The sequence below is a fragment of the Mus caroli genome, chromosome 14 (genome assembly GCF_900094665.2).
Source record: "Mus caroli chromosome 14, CAROLI_EIJ_v1.1, whole genome shotgun sequence".
Classification (NCBI taxonomy): Eukaryota; Metazoa; Chordata; class Mammalia; order Rodentia; family Muridae; genus Mus; species Mus caroli.
Window position 1 is genome coordinate 66,549,455 of NC_034583.1, and position 22,076 is coordinate 66,571,530.

Here is a 22,076-nt window from a genome sequence, read left to right on the forward strand (position 1 = left end):
GCACAACTTACTCCAAAGAAACAGAATTGTATATAACAAAAGCACTGCGTTTGAAAATGTGGATAAGCTGGGGGGTGATTTGTGATTGAACAAACCCCCTGGCAAGAGAGATGTGGCCAGGGTTGAGAAACTCTCCAGAGTGTAAACTACTGTGTGTGTGTGTGTGTGTGTGTGTGTGTGTGTGTGTGTGTGTGTGCAGTGTGTACTTTGGTGGACATGAGCTTGGGTTCTGTTTTCAGTGCTGAAAATGAAATCCAGTGACTTGAGCATCCTGAATGTCCTTCACCAAAGTCAAATCCCAGATCACTGGTCTGGGATTCCATCCAAATAATCATGTACAGAGGGAAAAGAAAAGAAAAGAAAAGAAGAGAAGAGAAGAGAAGAGAAGAGAAGAGAAGAGAAGAGAAGAGAAGAGAAGAGAAGAGAAAAGAATTCCCAAACATAAATGGAGAAAAACTATTCTGAACTTTATGAATGTGGTCAGGAAAACTGAATCCCAGGATAAATATTCCAATAACAACAGTAACAATAGAAATAAAAAACCCTGTGGCTATTTTATTTATAGACCCGCTTGTCTATATGTGCACCATGTATGCAATACCCATAGAAGCCAGAAGATGGCGCTGGGTCCCCTACAACAGCAGTTTTGGGCAGTTGTGAGCCACCCGATATTGGGTGCTGCAAATCAAATCAAGGTCTTCTGTGAGAGCAGCACTTACTGTGAACCACTGAGCTGTGGCTCCAGCCCCACCTCCCGGGCCCTGTTACAATGTAACTAGAGAACAAGGGCCTTGTTACAATGTAACTAGAGCACAAAGGTTATGACAGCCTCGCCTGCACTGCCAGTGCTGGCAGATGGCACAGAGTTGTGTTTTACAAGCACCATTTCATTTTTTACTTCACTGGCAAAGAAAATCATCTTCGGAATAGAAAAAGCACAGTAAACTGAATAAGAAGCAGCGGAAACCAAGGTTGTTGAAAAAGTCAGAAGAGAATAACAACTGTTGCCTTCTGACCTAGACAAAATAGCCTCCAAATATACAGAGACTGTCTCAACCATCTTTCTGGGATCTGAGGAATTATGAGGAATCGGGGAGATGAGCTTGCGCCAATCTAGGGCAGATGTTGAGAGTAAAATGCCCTCAACAAACCAATATACAGCTAGCAGGGGCAGTCATTTAATGTTGGTTGGCATTTCTTGGCAAAATAGCCATAAGGAAATAAAATAACCCTGCAGCTCCAAATCCCACCAGGCCTTTAATGCCCAATGGCTTCTCAGTGTTTTGGGACAAGACAGAGCAATAAGAGCTGGAAGCTGAAGCAAGATGATGAAGTAATAACAGAATTGGGTCACCCCTGGGCTGGTGGTTCTGGGTCCTATTGGAAAGCAAGCTGAGCAGGGCAGTAAGCAGCACCCCTCCATGGCCTCTGCATCAGCTCCTGCCTCAAGTCCCCTGCCCTGTTTGAGTTCCTGTCCTGACTTCCTTCAGTGATGGATGGACTGCAGTGTTGAAGTGACTGTGTTGAAGTGAAAGCCCTTTCCACCCCAAGATGCTTTGGTCATGGTGTTTCATCACAGCAACAGAAACCCTAATCAAGACAGATACGTCGCTGAGCTTGGTGTCCTTTACCTATGGGAGTGCTGGGTGGGGCTCAAGCTGAAAAAAAAAATAGTGGTGCAGTCACACTATTTAAAATGTGTGAGGCCTCTCACCTGAGCACTGAGACCCTGATGTAACCCAAACCCTCCTGGAAAGGTGCAGCAGATTCCCTTCTTGTCCTCGTGAGCCTCTTCCTCTTCTGCTGCCAAGAATGGAGCATAGATTGTGAGTGTGTGAGTGTGTATGTGAGAGAGAGAGAGAGACAGAGAGAGAGAGAGAGAGACAGAGAGACAGAGAGACAGAGGCAGAGAAACAGAGACAGAGAGATAGACAGAGAGACAGAGAAAATGTGTATATCAGAGAGAGATAATGCAAGTTTTGTGTTAATTTGTGTATGTAAGAGTATATATGTGCATGAGAGTGTGTGTGAGAGAGTGTGTATGTGTATAAATGTGTGTAAGAGTGTGCTTGTGTGCATGTACTTGGGTGCACACCTGTTTAGGAATAAGAGGAGATGCCAACACAAAAGGAGCAGTAACAGGAAAGTTTCAGAGGACATAAATTCGAGTGACCACAACGTGCTTTCTAAAGGTCTGAGGAAAACACGGTAGATGAAATGCAAACTCAGCAGATCTGTCTCCCAGACAGCCAGTACCTGCTATGTATCTCCTGGGGAGCTCTTGGCATGAGGAAAGCAGAGGGACTTCTTTGCTTTGATGATGAGAGTACCCCACGGCGCATCCCCACAGCCTCAGAGCCACCTGGCCCTCCAGTCCCTACAACAAGAGTTAAAATTCCTCTCCTCTGGGCCCCCAGCCAGGGACACCTCTGATTTACTCTTTCAATAAGTCACCAGAAAAGAAAAGGGGGGGAAGGGGGACATCCAAGTTAAGGCAGCCACATCCTACAGCCTCCTCCCCAGCTTGGCCCTTGGGTACCAAGATAGGCCCCATGTGTAAAACATGGACCCATTGCCAAGCCCAAAACTAAAATCAGAATGGCCACTCTCATCTTTTCACAGGACTATCCTTAAAATCCAAAACAAGACTGGATCAAGACGCCTCCATGCTAATCTATTCGAAAACTGACTTGGAAGGTAATGGTTGTGCTGATTTTAAATGACTGTAGACGTGACTAATCCAGACCCAAGGAGGTAAGAAGCACAGAATTAGTTGGGCCCCTGCTGATGAAAGCCCTCCTTCAGCCAGGCAACCTCGATTAAGCTCCAAGGATAGCCAAGGTGCCATCCCTGGAACACAGCACCAAGGAAAGACACTGAATCAGAGGCAGGGACGTGGATATTTTGAAAGGAAAGGAAACAGTACCCAGGCTTGGAAGGGTATATGGGAAGATAACAGTTGTTATACATAGTTCATTCAATGACACTTTTTGTGCACTGAAATAAACAAAACCCAATCCAAACCCTAAGGAGAAAGAAGAAATAGGACCAAGGAGAGGAGACCTACGCTTAGTGAGTGCACACTACAGGCCGCACCCACACTGCTGTGTGCCTAGGAAACCTCTCTCTGCCCGTGTGGTCTAACCCCTCCACTACCTCCTCTTACCCCTCAGCTACTTAAAGAGGTGATCTTAAAGTCAGTTCCCTCAGGGTCCACACTCATGGCATTTCAGCAATTGAAACAGAAAGAGGAAGGTTATAATAAGAGTCAACTTGACCCATTGTTTAGAGATTCTTGCAGAGGACTGTGGGCCAGAAAGGGGCCCCAGGTGGTGGCTCCCTTGCTAATCCAGCTTATACCAAGTCCTGGAAGGGAACCTGGGCACATGATGGCACACAGCCCCCAAACCTCCCAAAGAAGACAGAGTCACCAGAGTGAGACAGAATGGCCCACCTGAGATGGGGCTAGAAGTCTACATCTATATTGAACAGCCTTGGTGCAAGGAGGAACTCCCACATTTAAAGTGGCTCTAGGCTGTGGCTGAGTATGTGAGGTAAGGGAAATAGCTTTCCTGAGGTCTGAAGTATCTCATCATACACTAATCCAATGCGGGGTGGGAGGAGCTTGGCATGTCTGCACCTGAGTCCCTCCCTTTAGTACGTGGTTGCCAATGAGGGCTAAGCTGACTCCCATGAGAGACGAAGACAGGAGAAAATACATTGGGTAGAGCATCCAGCCTGCACAGCACCCCTTCATCACAAGACATGAGCGATGGCCCAGAGCCATGCTTGCCAGAAAGCAATGTAGGGACTAAACTGATGGGAAAACATTGAGATGTTCTGATTTGAAATATTCTATTCTGTAACCCACCCATACCCAGCAGCCTGTCCAACAAACTCTCTCAAACTCCAGACTATCCATCCCAGATACCCCTCTGCTACTTCAGAATGCTAGCCATTAAATATGGTTTTCTCCATCTGAGTCTATTGCCAGTCATGGTTGTATGGGAGACACACTGTTCAAATGTCAACGTGCAACACAGTAGTATTGGAAATATGCCTCCGTGGAAGAATTCTTCCCTTGTAATGGGAATCCTGTTTGAGTGCAGATTCTAAATGGTGAGGTCTGGAAAATGTTGGCCTTCTAGTGGGCTCTTCGTTACTTACGATGACTGATGGATCATAGTCCAGGTAGCCAGACTTTAGGACAGCCTGTGGATTTGTGCCACAGTGGTCAGTCTAGCCTAGCTCTTAGCCTCACCTACCTAGGCTGACAAGAGGATTGGAGGAGTTAAAATTGATCTGAATTTTGCCTGGGTGCTCATTAATCTCTGGGGTTGGGCTGCCCATTGCACAGAGCTGGTCCTAGACTAGTCACTGATTTTCTCCTCCATTTCCCCTCATCTGCTGTCAAACAAAAACTTCGGCGACACAGCCAGACAAGCCTTACTGGAGACCGGTGTGGTAAGAATAGGGGCTGCAGAAAGGACCTTGGCAGTGGGAGTTTGTAATAAGAGAAAGAGGGAGCTCAAACACAAACACAGCCTGGACAGGTGGGAGTCACATCCAAAGGGCAGGGAGAGGTGACTGGGCAGAAATGGCTGTGAAGAGATGTCACAAGGGAGAGGATTCACATCAAAGGCAAGTCAGAGTGACCAGACACCCAGTTAGATGTCTCTGGACCACTGAGGAACCAGGCCCAAGATCGAGATATTCAGGCCTCAGGGTGTGAGGCTCCCACTAAATGGGCTTAGCAAGGCACTGGCTACAACTAGGTTTCAGAAAGAAGGGAACAGATGGGTCAAGGAGATGACTCAGGAGGTGTGAGCTATGACCACGCAAAGGTTTCTTTCTCTCAGTGGAATATGGGGATTGTTGTTTTGACTCTGTGGGAATGTACACGGCTCAAACTTTTATCACAAATTCAAGGGTTCAGTTCTATCAAGAAGAGCCATAGAAGAGATGCACCAAAATAAAATGGAATCAAAATTGGTTCTTAATCAGATACAGGGGCAAGGGACAAGGAGGCTGTGCTACCGGGAACTGTGTGTACAGGCTCTTGGCCTCTGTCAGGCCTTGCCTCTGAGCCGCTGTAAAGATGAGCCTTCTTTTCCTCATGGCACGGGTGAAGGACTAGGGTGTGAGCAGGGCTAGGGTGTGAGCAGGGCTAGGGTGTGAGCAGGGCTAGGGTGTGAACAGAGCTAGGGTGTGAACAGGGCTAGGGTATGAACAGAGCTAGGGTGTGAGCAAGACTAGGGTGTGAGCAGGGCTAGGGTGTGAGCAGGGCTAGGGTGTGAGCAGGGCTAGGGTGTGAGCAGAGCTAGTGTGTGAACAGGGCTAGTGTGTGAACAGAGCTAGGGTGTGANGCAGGGCTAGGGTGTGAGCAGAGCTAGTGTGTGAACAGGGCTAGTGTGTGAACAGAGCTAGGGTGTGAGCAAGGCTAGGGTGTGTGCAGGGCTAGAGTGTGTGCAGGGCTAGGGTGTAAGCAGGGCTGGTGACATTGCAGGTGGTACAGGTCTTATAAAACAGGTCCACCTCTTTTGCTCCTGGCCTGGTACAACCCTGTCCCCACCCTCCAGGAGACAGATAATGTTCTCATCAGAACAGAAGCAGAGGCCACAGGAAACCTCCAAAGGAACCATTAACCAGAAATACAGCTCTTCTCATTCAGCCCAGTCCCAGCTCCGGCCACTGCTTGTGTACAGTGCTCCCCCGACTTGTGCCCAGAGCCCAGTGATGCTAATAAGCTCGGTGATCACAGAACCCAGCGCTGGTGAGCACTCACTGCTCATATTCAGGGATGTCACCTCTCCTCCTTCTTTTAACGAACACTCACTTTCTCCCTCAAATAACTCCAGACTGTTCTGTAAGACCTGTTAAAATAAGGAGTCACCAGTGATGACGTTTTGCTGAGCTGTCAGCCCCCAACGAGGCACGGACTTCATCTCTGGCAGCCACAGGAGGCAGAGACATCACAGCTTAGAGCATCTCACCCATGCCACTTGCCTCATGGTCTCTTGGCCTCCTATTGTGTCTGTTCACTCTCTTTTCCTCTCTGATGTTAGCCACAAGGAACTCCTGAATGCTTGCTTGAACTCCCATAGGTTCTTATTGGGTGTTCCTAAATGGCTTTGCAGAACAACTGTAGGAACACACTGTGTTTTTAGAATCACACTACAAATACCATCGACCTTGCTATGCCGAGTACCCCGGTGGTACATGCACCCCTGTAGGAAGTAATGGGGAAAATGGCCACCTGTGAATTCTCAGCTGACTAGGAAGGTTGTCTAGATCAAACCGTAGGTATGCATATGAGGTCTGCAGACAGGAGGGAGCTAGTCAGTCACCCTGTGGAGAGGTGGGGCTTTCTCCACTGAACCCAAAATCAATAGGTGGGGATCACAAAGAACACCCCTGCTCTGGACCCCAAATGCATAATAAGGGCACAGAATTAAATGAACTAAGCCCATCCCATGGCTCGCTACCAGGTTTCCTGGGCTCTCTGGATGTTCCATCTTGACGGACATCCTGAAGCTGAGGCAACAAGCCACTGTCATTTCCCTAGTGACCCAGTTATCCAGTTAGAGCCACTTCCTCCAAACCCTAATTTAGGAGCCTCTTCCCGGGAGGAGGGAGAGAGACCAGAGCTCTAATTATCAGTTCCACAATCCAATTTGCACCCCCATCACCCTGAAGACCTGAAGCCCTTTTTCTTTTCCTGAGCCACCGGCTAAAGCTGACACTAAACACAAATGTATGCAGTATTTCTGGTAGATCCTCTTGAACTGTTTGGACTAGGGAATCCTCTCCTGTCTTGACTTTGCAACCATGATAGGCAGGTCCAGAAATCAGCAAATTTGAGAGAACTAATGGGAGATAGATACAGTTTTTTGGAATTTCTGACATAGAATCATATTCAGACTAAATCTCCCTTGAGAATACCAAGTCCCTCTGCCAGTCTCCAAAGAACTCTGACAGCTAGCCCCTGCCCTCTATCTCCTCTATTGGCTCCACAGTCACCAGATTCCTGCTCCACACCAGGTATCCAGTGGTTTTGCAGTTTTTCAAAATGTGTCTCCGGTCTCACCATGGGGCGGTGAAGTGGGGGGGGGGGGTAGTACCACCCATCGCTAAGACACCTGCCTGTCCTCCACCCACTTCATACAAGCATCACTTTGTTGAGGTGCCGTTCGCCAGACACCAGGACCACAGCAGCTCCCTTAAATCAGTCGCTGAAATGACTTATCCCGTGCCTGTTTTATTATTACCTCCCGTTGAATAATTTGATGAATATGCTTCCCTGGGGGATGGATGCCTGTGAGGTTTTTGTTCATTTGGTTTGTTTGTTTGTTTGTTTGTTTGTTTGTTTGTTTGTTTGTTTTTAAATGATGAGCCATAAATCTCTTCCTTTTTAACCTTCTTTTCTTTTCTCTCTCCATTTTCCCCCTCCAAATGTGCTTCCTTTTGCTGTTCCTCCCCAAATTGAAAAAAATCAGACAGCTTCCAACAAGGGGCCTTTTGGGACACACTCATGAATGAACCTTTCGACAAGCAGGAAGAGAGAAGCCTTAAAGTAAGTGGGTGAAGAGCTACAGTTCCCTACCAAGAAGGAGACGTGGCTTTATGTAGCTGCGTAAGACTCAGGAATAGCAGGCCACACTTGGCATCCTGCCAGAGCAGGGGACAACTAGTCTGAGCAGGAATCTCCTGTCGCAAGCCCCTCACCACCCCAGGGCTTTGCCACCAGAGGACGAGAAACATAACCAGACTTATTCATTGCCTACGGTAGTTTGGTTCAACCTGGATTTTTGAGTCTTGAAACTACCCTGTGTGCATGATGCTTAAATATTGAAATAGTGAAAAGGTACTAAAATAAATGTTTCAATCCTCCTCCTTACCTCCCAGAAGTAGCTATTATGTAGTGTACTTTATAGCGCATCTGGAAATGTTAATACATATTAAGTATACTGATCCTTACAATAGCACAACTAGCCACCATAAAACCAGAATATACATGTCTATTTCTTACTTTTCCCTTAAAATATATTTTGAAAATCTGTATTTCATTGCACATCTTATATATGTATTTAACTGATATCTATCCCTATCATTGGGTACTTTTCCAGAATATACAGTATATAGTATATACAAATACATACACATGCATACAAGAGAGAGAGAGAGAGAGACAGAGACAGAGACAGAGAGAGACAGAGAGAGACAGAGAGAGAATCTGAATCCTTGACGCAAAAGATGATGATAGCTGTATGTGATAGCCTATACCTGTAATCCCAGCACTGGGGGGAGGGGGAGGGTGAAGAAAGATCACTGTAAGTTTGAGTCAGCCTGGGCTACATTGTAAAGCCCTGTGACACCTCCCACCACCACCAAAAAAAAAAAAAAAAAAAAAAAAAAGCAAGTTTCTGTTCAAATATGTTGGGCTGTTTTCCTTTTCCCAAGAGACAAAGAATGCCCACCCCTGAGGGTCCCCGAGGGTCCCCTAGGGTCCCAGGATCCGTCTGTCAGAGTGGAAACAGTGCTGTGCTGTCATGGGCACTCAGGCTGGGTGAGAATGGGGAGTCTTCCCTGCTCGTGAGCTTCACGTGTCTCCTCTGTGAGACCCAGCCACTGTCTTTCCAACCCAGCCACTGTCTTTCCGCCATTCTTCTACCATGATGCTTACATCTTTCCCTTCCTGGTTTGTGGGAACTTCTTTTTTAAGTTGTATTTATCTTGGATGTGTGCATGCGTGTGTGTGTGTGTGTGTGTGTGTGTGTGTGTTATCTGCATGTAATGTCTATGCACCATGTGCATGCCTGTACCTACATAGGCCAGATGAGGGAGTCAGAACCCCTAGACCTGGAGTTACAGATGGTTGTGAGCCACCATATGGTTGCTGGGAATTGAACTCAGGACCTCTGGAAGAGCAGTCAGTGCTCTTAATCCCTGAGCCATCTCCAGCCTCTTTTCAGTCCTTTTCAGTGTTGCAAATCCTTCCTGGTCTTCCCCACCCCGTGGTCACTTCTCACCTTTACCTCATCTCATTGGGAAATAGTTTTCCTTATGACTGCTGGCTATCATCTTATGTTTATTAAAAGCTTGTTTTATGCTCAAAAAGTATTTCATAAGTCACTTGGCTTTTTTCTTACTTCTGTAAGGAATCTTTTGAAAAGTATAACTCATCCATTGGATCCACAGGGTCCCCAATGAAGGAGCTAGAGAAAGGATCCAAGGAGCTGAAGGGATTTGCAGCTCCATAGGAGGAACAACAATATGAACTAACCAGTACCACCAGAGCTCCCTGGGACTAAACCACCAATCAAAGAAAACACATGGTGGGACTCTTAGCTCTAGCTGCATTTGTAGCTGAGGATGGCTTAGTTGGCCATCAATGGAAGGAGAGGCCTTTGGTCCTGTAGAGGTTCTATGCCCCAGTATAGGGGAATGCCAGGGCCAGGAAGCAGGAGTGGGTGGGTTGGGGATGAGAGGGAAGGGGAAGAGGATAGGGGGTTTTCAGAGAGAAAACTAGGGAAGGGGATAACATTTGAAATGTAAATAAAGAAAATATCTAATTAAAATAAATAAATTTAAAAAAAGAAATAAACTATAAAAAAGAAAAGTATAAGTGAGGTGTATTTGATATATATAGATGTAGATAAAATTTACACACATGTATATATGTGTGTATATATATACACACATCTGTATGTGTATATGATATAGCTAATTATATATAATTTAAGAGATCCAACCAGAGGGTCCTGAAACACTGAGAATCCATTTTACATTTTTAAAAGTCACTCTGGTAGCTTTTTAGATGGTGGGTTGCAATGGGGAAACTAAGGACAAGGAGAAAAGCAACTTCACAATGGCAGTACAGGTGAACTGCACTGATGTCTGGTTGCTTGAGGACATAAGATGCAGTAACACACGGCAGACTGGGAAAGTAAAGAGGAGAAAGGCGTGCTTGCAGGCTAAGTCAGAAGCTCCTACACTGACTGCTGAGGGCCTGTAAGATACCCAGGTAAAGTCCAGTTAAAAGCCAAGAGTAAGCTCGGTGGAGGTTGCCTACACCTTTAATCTCAGAACTCGGGAGGCAGAGGCAGAGGCAGGCAGATCTCTGAGTTCAAAGCAAGCTTGGTCTACAGAGTGTGTTCCAGGCTAGTCAAGGCTACACAGAGAAACCCGATCTTGAAAAACAACACAAAACAAAAAAAGCCAAGAGTCATCCATCTTGAGCCTTGGAGAAAGATCTTGGTTGGGGAGGTTGATATGGAATCTTCATTAGTTTATAGAGTTCTGTAGCAAAGTAGCAAGAAAGGATTTACTTAAACAGCAGAAGTTGACTTTCAGGTCTGGATGTTAGATGCTCAAAGTTTAGGTATCAGCAGCCTTGGTCCTTCTCCTGTCAACTTCCATCATCTTCTCTCTGTGTCATCCTGAGTCTAAAACACGTGGGATGAAGGTTGCGGTAGTTAACACTGATGGTCAGCTTGGTGGGATCTATAAGCACCTAGGAGACGAAGCTCTGGCCGTGTCTGTGAGGGATGGCTCTCCATGGGCTAGGATCTTAGACTGAAATAAAAAGAGAAGGGAGCTAGGCAACAGTGCCATGTGCCAACCCTCTGCACAAGGACAGGATGCCAGTGAGGCAGAGCATCGGGGCCCAGACACCAGAGTCTCCTGATGGGCATCATGTTTAACAGCTCTGCAGCACCAAGACAAAACGCTTGGCACAGCTACCCACAAAGGGACACTTGGCTCACTGCTCTGCAGGTTCTTATCTAAGATGGGGTAGCCCCAGACATTTCAGGTCTTTGTCATACCCTGAGCCAAAAGCAGGGGGCAGGTGGAGATGAAGGTTACGCAGCCCCTTTAGGTAGTATACCTCCAGCAGCCTAGGGACCTCTCACTAAGTCCCATATCTTAAAGGTTCCATTACCATCGGGGAGCTTACAGCCTTCACACGTGGGACCTTCTGGGTACATTCAACATCCAAAGTGTGGCTCGCAACAATATCACGTGGCAAAATAGTATGTCTCCAAGCATCCTGATAGAAGCCATGTATGGGCAAGTTTAACCAGCCTAGGAGGAGTGTCACATGGTACAGGCATCTGCTAGTACTTCTGAGGAAACTTTGGAGGGGCCCCCAAAAGTCACTGAGACACAACTTGACAGAGGGAGCTTAAGCCTTCCTAGTGGTACCCTGAAACCCCAGTCCACTTGTTACTTCTAATTACTATTGCTAATTTTTACCTCTAAGATACATACATGCACCACAAGTCTGGCTAAGCAAACATTTCGTATTCTAACAACCAAAGATTTACCTAGGAGGTACACAACGCTGGTTAAATCAATTGAAGCAACCCAGCCAAGATAGGACAAGAACCTTGAGGGAAGCCATCCGCTTGGGTCGATTGCCTGGGGGATTACAGTGGACACTGTACTTCCTGGCAAAGAGAATATGGAATGTAAAGTGTGCTGAGAGCCGGCTGACCAGGCACTCATGCCATCCCTGGGAAGGGTCGTCAGCAGGAGCATGGAGGTGGAAATGCCAAAACCAGGGCTTTAACCTCAAGCTTACCTGAAGCAATGGTGTCTGCAGTGGGGAAAAGAGGAACTCAGAGATGAGGACCAAAAATCCAGCCCCAAGCTGTCACCTTAACCTAGAAATACCACGAACCACAAGCTATATCCCTGTAACTGTTTCCCATCAGATGTAACTTTGAAAGGGTAAGGCTAGTCACTCACTTACTGTAGGAGGCTAACATGTGAACGGTGCACAATCCAGTATCACATACGGAATAGTATCAACCATAGCAACCTCAACTTGGTGGTGATCTGGGGACAGGTTCAATCGCAATCCCTAGCTCCTCTCCAGGAAGTCAACCTTTGTCATCTGTCAAGAGAGATGTGAGAAAGAAACCCTGTGAAGACACACCTGTGGGCCAATCATAGTCAGCGGCATAGCCGTGGCACAGCATGGCCGCACTTATGAACACATAGACAGCTAACATTACCACAACTGTTCTAGGTGTTACAAAACCTTGGCACTGAGTAAGGCAGCCATGCCTGGAGCTCTGTCATTTGTAGAATGCAGAAAGCTTGCTGCATACTTCAAATGGGAAAGTATGTTTATAGTCTGTACCTATCTTCACAGTCAAAACATGATTTTATGTTCCCAAAAGATTTCTTAGCAAACAAATACTAAACAACTAAACATGATCTTTTTTTCGGGGGTGGGGGGTGCAGACAAGAGGAGGGTCTGATAGTAATTGGAGATTTAACCTGATCACTGCCCCCTCATCATCGACTTCCACAATTCTTCCCCTATCCCCCTCTTCTCCTCTGACAGGGTGGAGCACCCCCTGGGTATCCCCACCCTGGCACATCAAGTCTCTGCAAGGTTAGTGCATCCTCTCCCACTGAGGCCAGACAAGGCAGCCCAGCTAGAAGAACATATCCCATATGCAGGCAGCAGCTTTTGGAATAGCCGCTTCTCCAGCTGTTCGGGACTCACACGAAGGCCAAGCTGCACATCTGCTACATGTATGTGAGAAGGCCTAGGTCCAGCCCATGTATGTTCTTTGGTTGGTGGCTCAGTCTCTGAAAGCCCCAGGGGTCCAGGTTAGTTGACTCTGTTGGTCTTCCTGTAGAGTTCCTCTCCCCTTTGGGACCCTCAATCCTTCCCTCAACTCTTCCTTAAGAGTCCCCAAGTTCCCTCCACTGTTTGACTGTGGGTGTCTGTATCTGTGTGAGTCAGCTGCTCGGTGGAGTCTCTCAGAGGACAGTCATGCTAGACTCCTGTCTGCAAGCATAACAGAGTATCATTTATAATTGTGATTGGTGCTTGCCCATGGAATGGGTCTCAAGTTGGGCCAGGTATTGGTTGGCCCTTCCCTCAGTCTTTCCTTCATCCTTTATCTCTGCATGTCTCATAGACAGGAAAAATTTTGAGTCAAAAGTTTTGTGGGTGGGTTGGTGTCCCTATTGCTCTACTGGGGTTTCTGCCTGGCTACAGGAGGTGGCCTCTTCAGGTTCCATATCCCCAGTGCTGTGAGACTCAGCTAGGGTTACCCAGTAATGGGAGATTTCTTTATTTTTATCCTTTTGTAGTTTTATGTAGCATGTGCTTGGGTGTGTGAGCATGTATGTGAGTGCATTCATGCTACAGCATGTGTGTAGAAGTCGTCAGAGGACATGTCTTCTTGCCTTTCCCTTATTGAAGCAGAGTCTTTCTTGCTTTTCAAATATATATGTGTGTGTGTGTGTGTGTGTATACACACATATACATATATATGAAAGGACATGCATATATGCATATATATTATAATGCATATTATATAACTACACATCCATATATAATTGGGAATTGAACTTGGGAAATTTGGAAGAGCAGTCAGTGCTCTTAACTGCTGAGCCATCTCTCCAGCCCCCTTTCTTGCTGCTCTGCTGCCACTCTGTGTCCTCCATGCTTATGGTCTCAAGCTTCTGGGTAATCCTCCTGCCTCACCATATGAGTGCTGGGATTACAGACGAATGCTACTACATCTGCCTTTTTACATGGGCTTTAGGAGTGAAACGGGGGTCATTAGGCTCGGGTGGTCATTGCCCCGGCTCTGGAGGATTTCTTTAAGAGAATCCTTCTGGCTCTTCTGCAGCCTCACACACACACGGTAGGGATTCCTTAGTCATGTATGACAGTGTCCCCTGGCACACCTAGAGTCAGAAAAGTTATTGACTGAAAGAGCATCATCGATCCCACTTCTGGGCCATTTCACCCTGTGATCCTTTGGCAGTCTCTCCCCAGCACCTATCAGTCTGTGTTTAGGGAGATCCTCCGGGAGTTGGCAATGGAGGAAGAACTGGGAGATGAGATGGACATACCCCTGAGTAAGCTGATGGAAGGTGAAAACAAGAAGAAGATGGGAGCTCTGTGAGTAATGGACAAGGGTGGCTGGTCAGTGGGTTCCAGAAAGACAGATGTGGAATGGGGCAAGGGTAGATACCACAACCCGGGGAAGAGAACCGAACTAGGCTCAGGCTGGAGTCCTGAGTCAGGAAGCAAGCCCAGGCCAGGCACAAGGACACAGATAACACGCAGGTGTCAGATGCACACAAGACCTGAAGTTCGAAGGGAAGGAAATCACATGGATGCAAAGCACAAAACAAGAACAGAGGCAAGCAGTGTCTTTGCTTTGTACATTGACACGGACACATGTAAAAGGCATTGACCATTGTGGGAGGTGGTGCTTGGTTGGACTTTTAAGATAAATCACATTGGCTAAGCCTGCTTGAAGTTTTCCTACCATGACTGATGTTTCTGTCTGTCTCCCGTGGATATCAGTGTCATATATATTTAGTTGGATCTAGTGAAATGAATGAGTGCATCTTGTTTTGAGTTTCAAGGGGTTTCAAATAGCTCTGGCCAGTTTTTAGACAATGTTATTGTCTAAGCCATGTCCAGATGTAACCCCTATGTAATTCAGGTAAGCCATTGAAAATATGGTTGCAGGAACTTAATCCATACAGCTACCCTGGCAGCTGGACCTCCCTGTCTGCCCTTGGGCCCATGATGACCCTCACTGGTCTCATTTTGAAAGACCTGGGATCCATTCAAGCACCCACACTGATCAGTTACAAGCCACGTGAGAAACACTGAGCAGTTGTGATGTGTCATCCTTAATTCTTAAGAGCTCTGACCGGAAGGGAATCCAGGTCACACCGCAGAGTCCCCTGTCTCACTTTCCCTGATGGAAGATTCCACAGCCCCTAGGCCCACCGTGACATTTAGTGTGAGATATAAACATGAATTAAGCTTGACTTCTAAAGATGATTTACATTCCCTTCAGGTTGAAGAAAAACTTTGAAAGATACAGAGAAACAATTATGTGGATTATGAAACAACATGAAAGTAAGAACCATTCTTCCAGACTCCACCCATGTCTCTCTCTGCCTGCCTGCCTGCTTGCTTCCAGCTAGGTTTCTACTCTCTAATACTTACTATTCAGGACCTCCTGCCTAGGGAATGGTGCCACCCACAATCCTCTGTGTCTTCCTACATCAGTGAATAATCATGACAATTTCCACAATCAAGACTGATCCACAGACATGCCCACAGGCCAGCCTGATCTAGATAATTTCTAATGAAGACTCTCTTCCCATGTGATTCTCCAGTTGTGCCTACAGTTAAAACAAACCAGTACAACTTGTAACTTGAAAGCGAAATAATATAAGGCTGGATTCACCGTAATGCACCACCATCATGCCTGCCTACACTCTGTCTCTCTAGACACCTGGAAGCCTAAAGTATTTGAGCCATCTACACAGAAAAGCAATGGTTCTAATCCAAGAGCAGCTTCCCCTTTGTGGTTCTGATGCAGCCAGTTCTAAGAAAGCCTTTGAGATGTTACTCACTTGTTTGACCTATTGCCACATATTCCTGATAGACTGCCCCACATCTCCGAACACACTAATTTCCATGCTAAGGTTGAGTCAGTGCACCATCATACAGGGAGCCACATAAAGAATGGCTCTGTGCATGTTTTAAAGTCCTACTGGCATTCATTGTCTTGAAATTCTTCGTAATTTCAGGACAAGAGTCTTTTTGTTTTTATTTTGCATCATTAAATGAAATAGCATCTCCTCTCTAAAACCATCTTTTCCAATGAATAGGCTACAAGAGGTGGCCATGGTTGTTCACACTTCTGATCTTAGCATTCAGAAGGCAGAGGCAGGCAGAGCTCTGTGAGTTAGAGGCCAGCCTCAACTACAGAGTGAGTTCCAGAACAGGCAGAGCTACATAAAGAAAAATTCTGTCTTGAAAAAATAAAAAGAAGAGGACGGGGGAGGAATAAAAGGAGGGAGGGACACAAAAGCATAACACAGCTTACATTATAAGCCATCAAAATGCAAAGAAACCTTTTACAAAGCTATTGGTTTTCTTGTAGTACTGGGGCTTAACCCCGGGGCGGGGGGGGGTGCATCTGTTGCTGAGCTACACACCCAATTGATCTACAAAGCTGACTTCTGCAGGGTGGCACCATGCATGCACCATTTCGTAGCAGTGCCGTGGTTGTTATAGCCAGAATCACTTTTTTTTTTTTTTCTATTTTAAGGAATCTGGGATTCCTTCATCTTTTCCTTGAGATTCAATTCTCCCTTCTGTCTCTTGGTTGTTCCTTCACATTATTCCCACACATTAATCTTAAAACTCTTCACTAGACCCCCATGGTCTCTAAGACTATGTCTACATTCTTCATATCATTTACAAGGCCCTCAACTTCGCTTCTCCAGCCACACTGGCTTTTGCCCTGTCATTACCTTGGCCAAGGCCCCCCCTGCTGTAGAGCCTTAGTTGCTTCTGATTGGGATACTCTTGTCTCCAGCATCCTGTGGCTCCCTCCCTCCCTTCAACTAGGACTCTGCTTAAATGTTACCTTCTCAGAGATAGCTTCCCTGGCTACCCTTTACAAAGCAGTGTTTACACATACCAGAAGGCTCCGGCTTTCTCCACATAGTAGTTCTTCATAATACTTGTAACCATCTGGGCTATCACAAGAGACAATAGAGACAGTGGCCCCCGAATGCTTAGAACAGTTCTTTGTTACTGAGAACACAAGCAAACTAATGGTCCAGCAGTGCCTGCCTCTACCGCGTCTCTACTAACTCAATTCCACTCAAGCCTTCGGCCACCCAATACTTATGCTAGAACCCCGTCATGCATTGCTTATATCATGGCTTCCTGAAAGCCTGGATTACTTTCTCCTGTGAACTCTCAGAGCAGCCTATATTGGCCCCAAATGGTGAACACCCGGGACTTGCTTTCCTGACCTCCCTGACCCAGGTGCCAAGTAAACCAGGCTCCTTATCACCACCAAGAGCATCATGGGAGATGTCACAGACAGCATGTCCTCACTGTGGTCTCTAGTGTTGTGTTCAACTCACCATGAAGCATGGGAGGGAGCTTGCCCCTGCAGCTCTACTGTTATAAAAATAGACAATGATTAATATAGAAATGTGTTTCCATGAAAACTAAATTAAATGGTCTTTTAGATGCTCAAAAAGAAAATAACTTTTAAAAAAAATTAATTTCAATACAATGTGAATCAAACATACAAAAGATCTGGAGACCGAGTAGGATATTTTTTAAGATTATATGATTCTGTGTTCAATCTATGTAGAAACTGCCAAAACTAAATAGTAAGAAATAAACTATGGAGCTGGCGGAGTGGCTCAACTGGCAGAGTGCTTGTCTTACACATACTAAGTCCTGGGTTCAAACCCTAGCACTGCATAAACCAGGAGCTAAAGCATTTGCCTGTAATTCTAGCACTCCAGAGATAGAGTCAGGGGATCGGGAGGTCAATGCCAACATGATCTACATGAGATCCAATCTCAATAAATGAATAAATAATTGAAAACCATGAATGTGATTTAAGTAGAAATGATCACAGAGTCCCAGTCATCAGACCTCAAAAGAAAGTTTGTTTTTAAAAAAAAAAAAGATTTATTTATTTATTTTATGTTTGTGAGTACACTGTAGCTGTACAGATGGTTGTGAGTCTTAATGTGGTTATTAGGAATTGAACTTTTAGCACCTCTGCTCGCTCCAGTCTGCCCCCGCTTGCTCCGGCCCAAAGATTTTTTTTATTATTATACCTAAGTACACTGTAACAGACGCACCAGAAGAGGGTGTCAGATCTCATTACAGTTGTGAGCCACCATATGGTTGCTGGGATTTGAACTCAGGACCTTTAGAAGAGCAGTCAGTGCTCTTTCCCGCTGAGCCATCTCGCCAGCTCAAAAGGAAGTATTTTTTTCCCTACATCCTAAATAACACATCACATTATCATTTATATTTTACATTAAAATAGCATGTCCAAGGTATATTTCCTTTTTTTTTTTTTTTTGAATGCTAGCCCTTGAGTGAGCCCGTGTTTTCATTAGCAGTCATGCACTATGCTGAGTGCTGTGTCTGTGCTCTTAGTGAGCACGCAGTCGCACCCCTGAATTCCCAAGGGTGTGTTGGCCACGTTTCACCCCTACCTCTTGTCCAGTGCTGGGCTGGCATGCATCAGGCACATAAGGATATTTGTTGAATGAATCACTGAGAAACAGGCATCTGGGAGTTCAGCCCCCTCTTTTCCATTTCCAAAGGCCTTGCACCCCCAGCACCTCTCCCCCTTACCTGGAGAGCGGCTGAACCCCAAAACCCTGTAGCACCTTGATAGATGGAGCGTAGCTTAGTTCCCCACCATGTCACAACTGGCTCGGTCGCCCTACTGAAAGCAACTGTCATCACCCGTTGAAAACAGGTACCCAGATGATCCAAGAGAAGTCCATCACCGTCACATACCTAATATCAACCCTGGAGCCTCCAGAGAAGCCTGATGAGAAGATGCTTGCAAGCCGTCATTCTCTCTCGAGGCTATTACATCTAAACACCAAATGGGCACAGGCAAAGATGAAGGTAAAGATGGCAGTATGCTGGTGAGTTCACTGTGAGGGGGCTTTTCGTTTTTGTTTTTGGGTCAGGTGAGGCACACGCATCATCAAAGGGCTGTCAGGGCCAATATATGAAATGGACACCAACAAAGTGTTCTCGGTCAGTCACGACACAGCTGCCTGTGTGGGTTGTTGGAACATTGACTAGGGCTTTAGTTGGCGTGGTTGAGTCTTCTCCCTGTAGGGCCTGTATTAAGTAATGTGGGGGAATGGAATAAAGAAAGTGCATAGCAGGGCTGGAAACGTGGCAGAGAACGTACCACGGGATCTGACTTCAACTCCCAGTACTCATATCAGGCAAGTCACAACTGCCTGTAACTCCAGCTCTGAGTATCTGACACCCCTGGCTTTGTTAGGCAACCACACATGTGGCATTCACACACACACACACACACACACACACACACACACACATGCACAGACACTTTAAAATAAATAATCTTGAATAATAAACTACATATAGTTTCCTTGGTGATAAATCAGAATCAATATTTTAAAAGTCACTGAAGTACACGCAGGAATAGATACATAAACTATAGGACAAGCATAGACTGGAGCTGGAAGGCTGAGGCAGGAGGATCATCCATAAGAAATCAGCCTGGTTTATAGATCAAGAGCTGACAGAAAGAATGAGGGGCAATGGGAGGGAGAGATGGAAGGAGAGATGAAGGAAGAGAGGAGCGAGGGAGGGAGGGGAAGAGGGGAGAGGGAGGGAAGGGAAAGGAAAGGAAAAGGAAGGAAAAATAGAGAAAAAGAGGGAAGTTGTCAAGCGGGGAAGAGACATGAAGGGAACTTGAGTTCAACTTGCTGGTCCAGGTTTCTCCCATTCTGGGACAGTGACAGGCTGTGGTGGCTGCAGAACCTTTGCAGAGGGAGGGGTAGACAGAGCAGAGGGTCTTCAGGACCATGACGCTGTTCTGTACTGACTTCTGTATGACACCCTAGTAACAAGACATATGCCATTGTACATGTGTCTAAACCCACAGAAGGCACAGCCGCCAAAATGGACCCCAGTGTGAACTGTGTTAGTAGGCAGTGGTGTGTCAGCATAGGGTCATTGATTTGTTGTGCCAGGGAAATGTTAGTGATCCCCCCAAAAAAACAGACAGGAGCCAATCTGATGCAACTCACAGCAGGGTCTTTATTCTATTTGAGCTAGCTCACATACACACACACACACACACACACACACACACACACACCAATGCACCACCATCACACAGTACGGTTTTGGTGGTGGGGGAGTCCTGAATGTCTATTGGGGTAAGGCTTTATAGTAAGCATCATGCAGGAAGTACGTGTGCAAACATCTAATTGGAAAACTGCTGTGGCTGGTGCTGGGAGTCCTATCATAAACATAATTTCTGCTCCCCTCTGCATTGGTGGTCGTTAGGCAGGGGGTGGGCTTGTACCTGGGGGTGCAGGTTTGTTGGGGGAATAACCTGGAGATGCTGGTCTTGTTGGGGATTAGCCTACAGACTGCGTTTTGTTGGGGGTCAACTTGGAAACTAATGCTAGATAGCAGCTTGTTAGTTTACCTGAGTTCAAGCTTAGGTCAGGTTCTCTAAAATGGAGTCTGAACTTAAAAGATTTGGCCTCTCAGACTATAACAAGCAAACCATTTCAGGAGAGATACTGACAGAAAGGCTGAGGCTTGAAAATGACACATTTCCACCCAGCTTTGCTTTGGCCTGCTCCACCACACACAGTGTTTTTGAAACCTGAGGGCACATCTTACTTTGGGAGTGATATAGTTGAGCCCTGAGTGGAAACCGCGCTTGAGATGTCAGTCACTGCGCATGCGCACAGAAGCTCAAAAACTGAGGTGTCCAAGCAGAGGCCTGAAAGATGAGTTTTACGCCTTCCATGAACAGAGCACACAGGAGGAGCCCACGTTGCCAGAATTCCTGAGATGCGCAAGACAATAGCCCCACTCCTGTATGACCCAGTTGAGAGACCCGGTACATAGAAATACTATTTGGTGCTTTGTCACTGGGAGAAGGCAGGGTTAAGGGGCTGAAAGAAGGTATGCTCCTGTCTCTCGGAGGCAAATGGGAAAGGTTATTGGACCAAGCATCGTGTAAGCAAAAGCATGTCTGAGTAGGGACAGTATTGGAGCGGGGGAGGGGAGGGAGATTCTCGGGGACAGGTGGGGGCAGCATAGCAAATAAGTGCAAAAGGCCCTGCATCATTTCCCCAGGACATCTGTAAATCAGGGAGACACGAACATCGAGTCTGCTCTGACCATATCCTGCCACCATTCTGAAATACTGAGATCTTTAACTTAAGAAACGGGAAGGTTTCTTTTGCTTCATGGTCTCAGTCCCCAGTTGCTTGGCCCTATGCCTCCAGGTCTGTGGTGAGAGTGAACGGCACAGTGGAAAATTTGTGGGTCTGGGCAAAGCTTCTACTGCACGGTGAGCAGGAAGTAGAACCGCCAAGGAAAGAGTCAGGATCTCAATTTGACCTCCAAGGTCCTGAGTCCTATGAACAACTTCTTCCAATTAAGTTCACACCTCCCAAAGCTTCCATCAGCTCCCAGTAGTGCCATACACTGGGGATCACACCTTCACTGTGTATGCTTTCTGAAGGAGGAAGATCCAAACCTTAGCATCCACTGATGGCACAGAGCCAATTTCTCCAGGACACTAAGGCATGGTAGTCAGAACAATGTTCAGTAGCTACCGAAAGTAAACGGCTTAACAAACGCTTGCTCCATTTACTTTAATCTCAAAGTTTTTTTTTTTTTTTTTTTTTTTGAGTGCTTTTCCTATGAGACGGATCTCAGAGATCTCTGCTCTTCTATCAGAACTCTATCATCCCAGAGTTCCAGTGTCTACTCACCTGCACAGAATTCACAAAGCTAGAAGCCACATTTAAACACCATCAGTGAGGACAATGCCCATGAGCACCCAAGTAGCTGCAAGGGAGCTCCAGCTGTTGTGTCCAGGGAGGAATAGCATCAGTTTGCCCTCCGAGGAAAATCAACTAGCCGTTTTCAGATGATCCCAGTGGCTTTGTTTTCAGTAAGGTGGAATAGATTAGGAAACCAGCACTGTCCACCACAATGGACCTCTAGTCTCCATATGCGCTCAGCACCCTCCATCTCCCCGTCCTGTGAAGGGAAATCGAGGTAACTTAACCCCAGCAAACAGAGGGAAGGGCTGTCCAGGTCACACAGGTCCTCACTTCCAATAAACTAAAGGAAACCTTCTCCAATTAGCCTCATCAACTCTACCAGAGACACGTGGCTTTTCTAAACACCAGCGGGACATCTGTGATGAAGAGGCACACAACAGCCCACTAAACAAACCTCAGCAAACATCATTTAAAATATGTCTTCCTGCCCCGATGCACTTTTAGTTAGCAACAGTGATGGTGTCACCAAAGGTACCATAGCCATTGCCAAACGTCAACACACTTACATCGTTTCGATGTCAAAGAAGAAATCACATTGGTCCTCGAAAATATTTTTTTTGATTTTTAATATTTTTATTACATATTTTCCTCAATTACATTTCCAATGCTATCCCAAAAGTCCCCCATAGCGCCCCCCACTTCCCTACCCA

General features: G+C 46.2%; 1 protein-coding gene across 1 annotated transcript in view; it reads left to right on the forward strand.

Annotated features, from left to right (window-relative positions):
* Positions 1–22,076, forward strand: part of Erich6b (glutamate rich 6B) — a 48,568-nt gene that overhangs the window by 19,989 nt on the left and 6,503 nt on the right. The window contains exons 5-9 of the mRNA XM_021181329.2: positions 2,623–2,697; positions 7,497–7,573; positions 13,800–13,936; positions 14,853–14,914; positions 18,318–18,472. Coding sequence (XP_021036988.1) covers positions 2,623–2,697; positions 7,497–7,573; positions 13,800–13,936; positions 14,853–14,914; positions 18,318–18,472 — 506 coding nt within the window. The remainder of the gene's footprint in view (positions 1–2,622; positions 2,698–7,496; positions 7,574–13,799; positions 13,937–14,852; positions 14,915–18,317; positions 18,473–22,076) is intronic.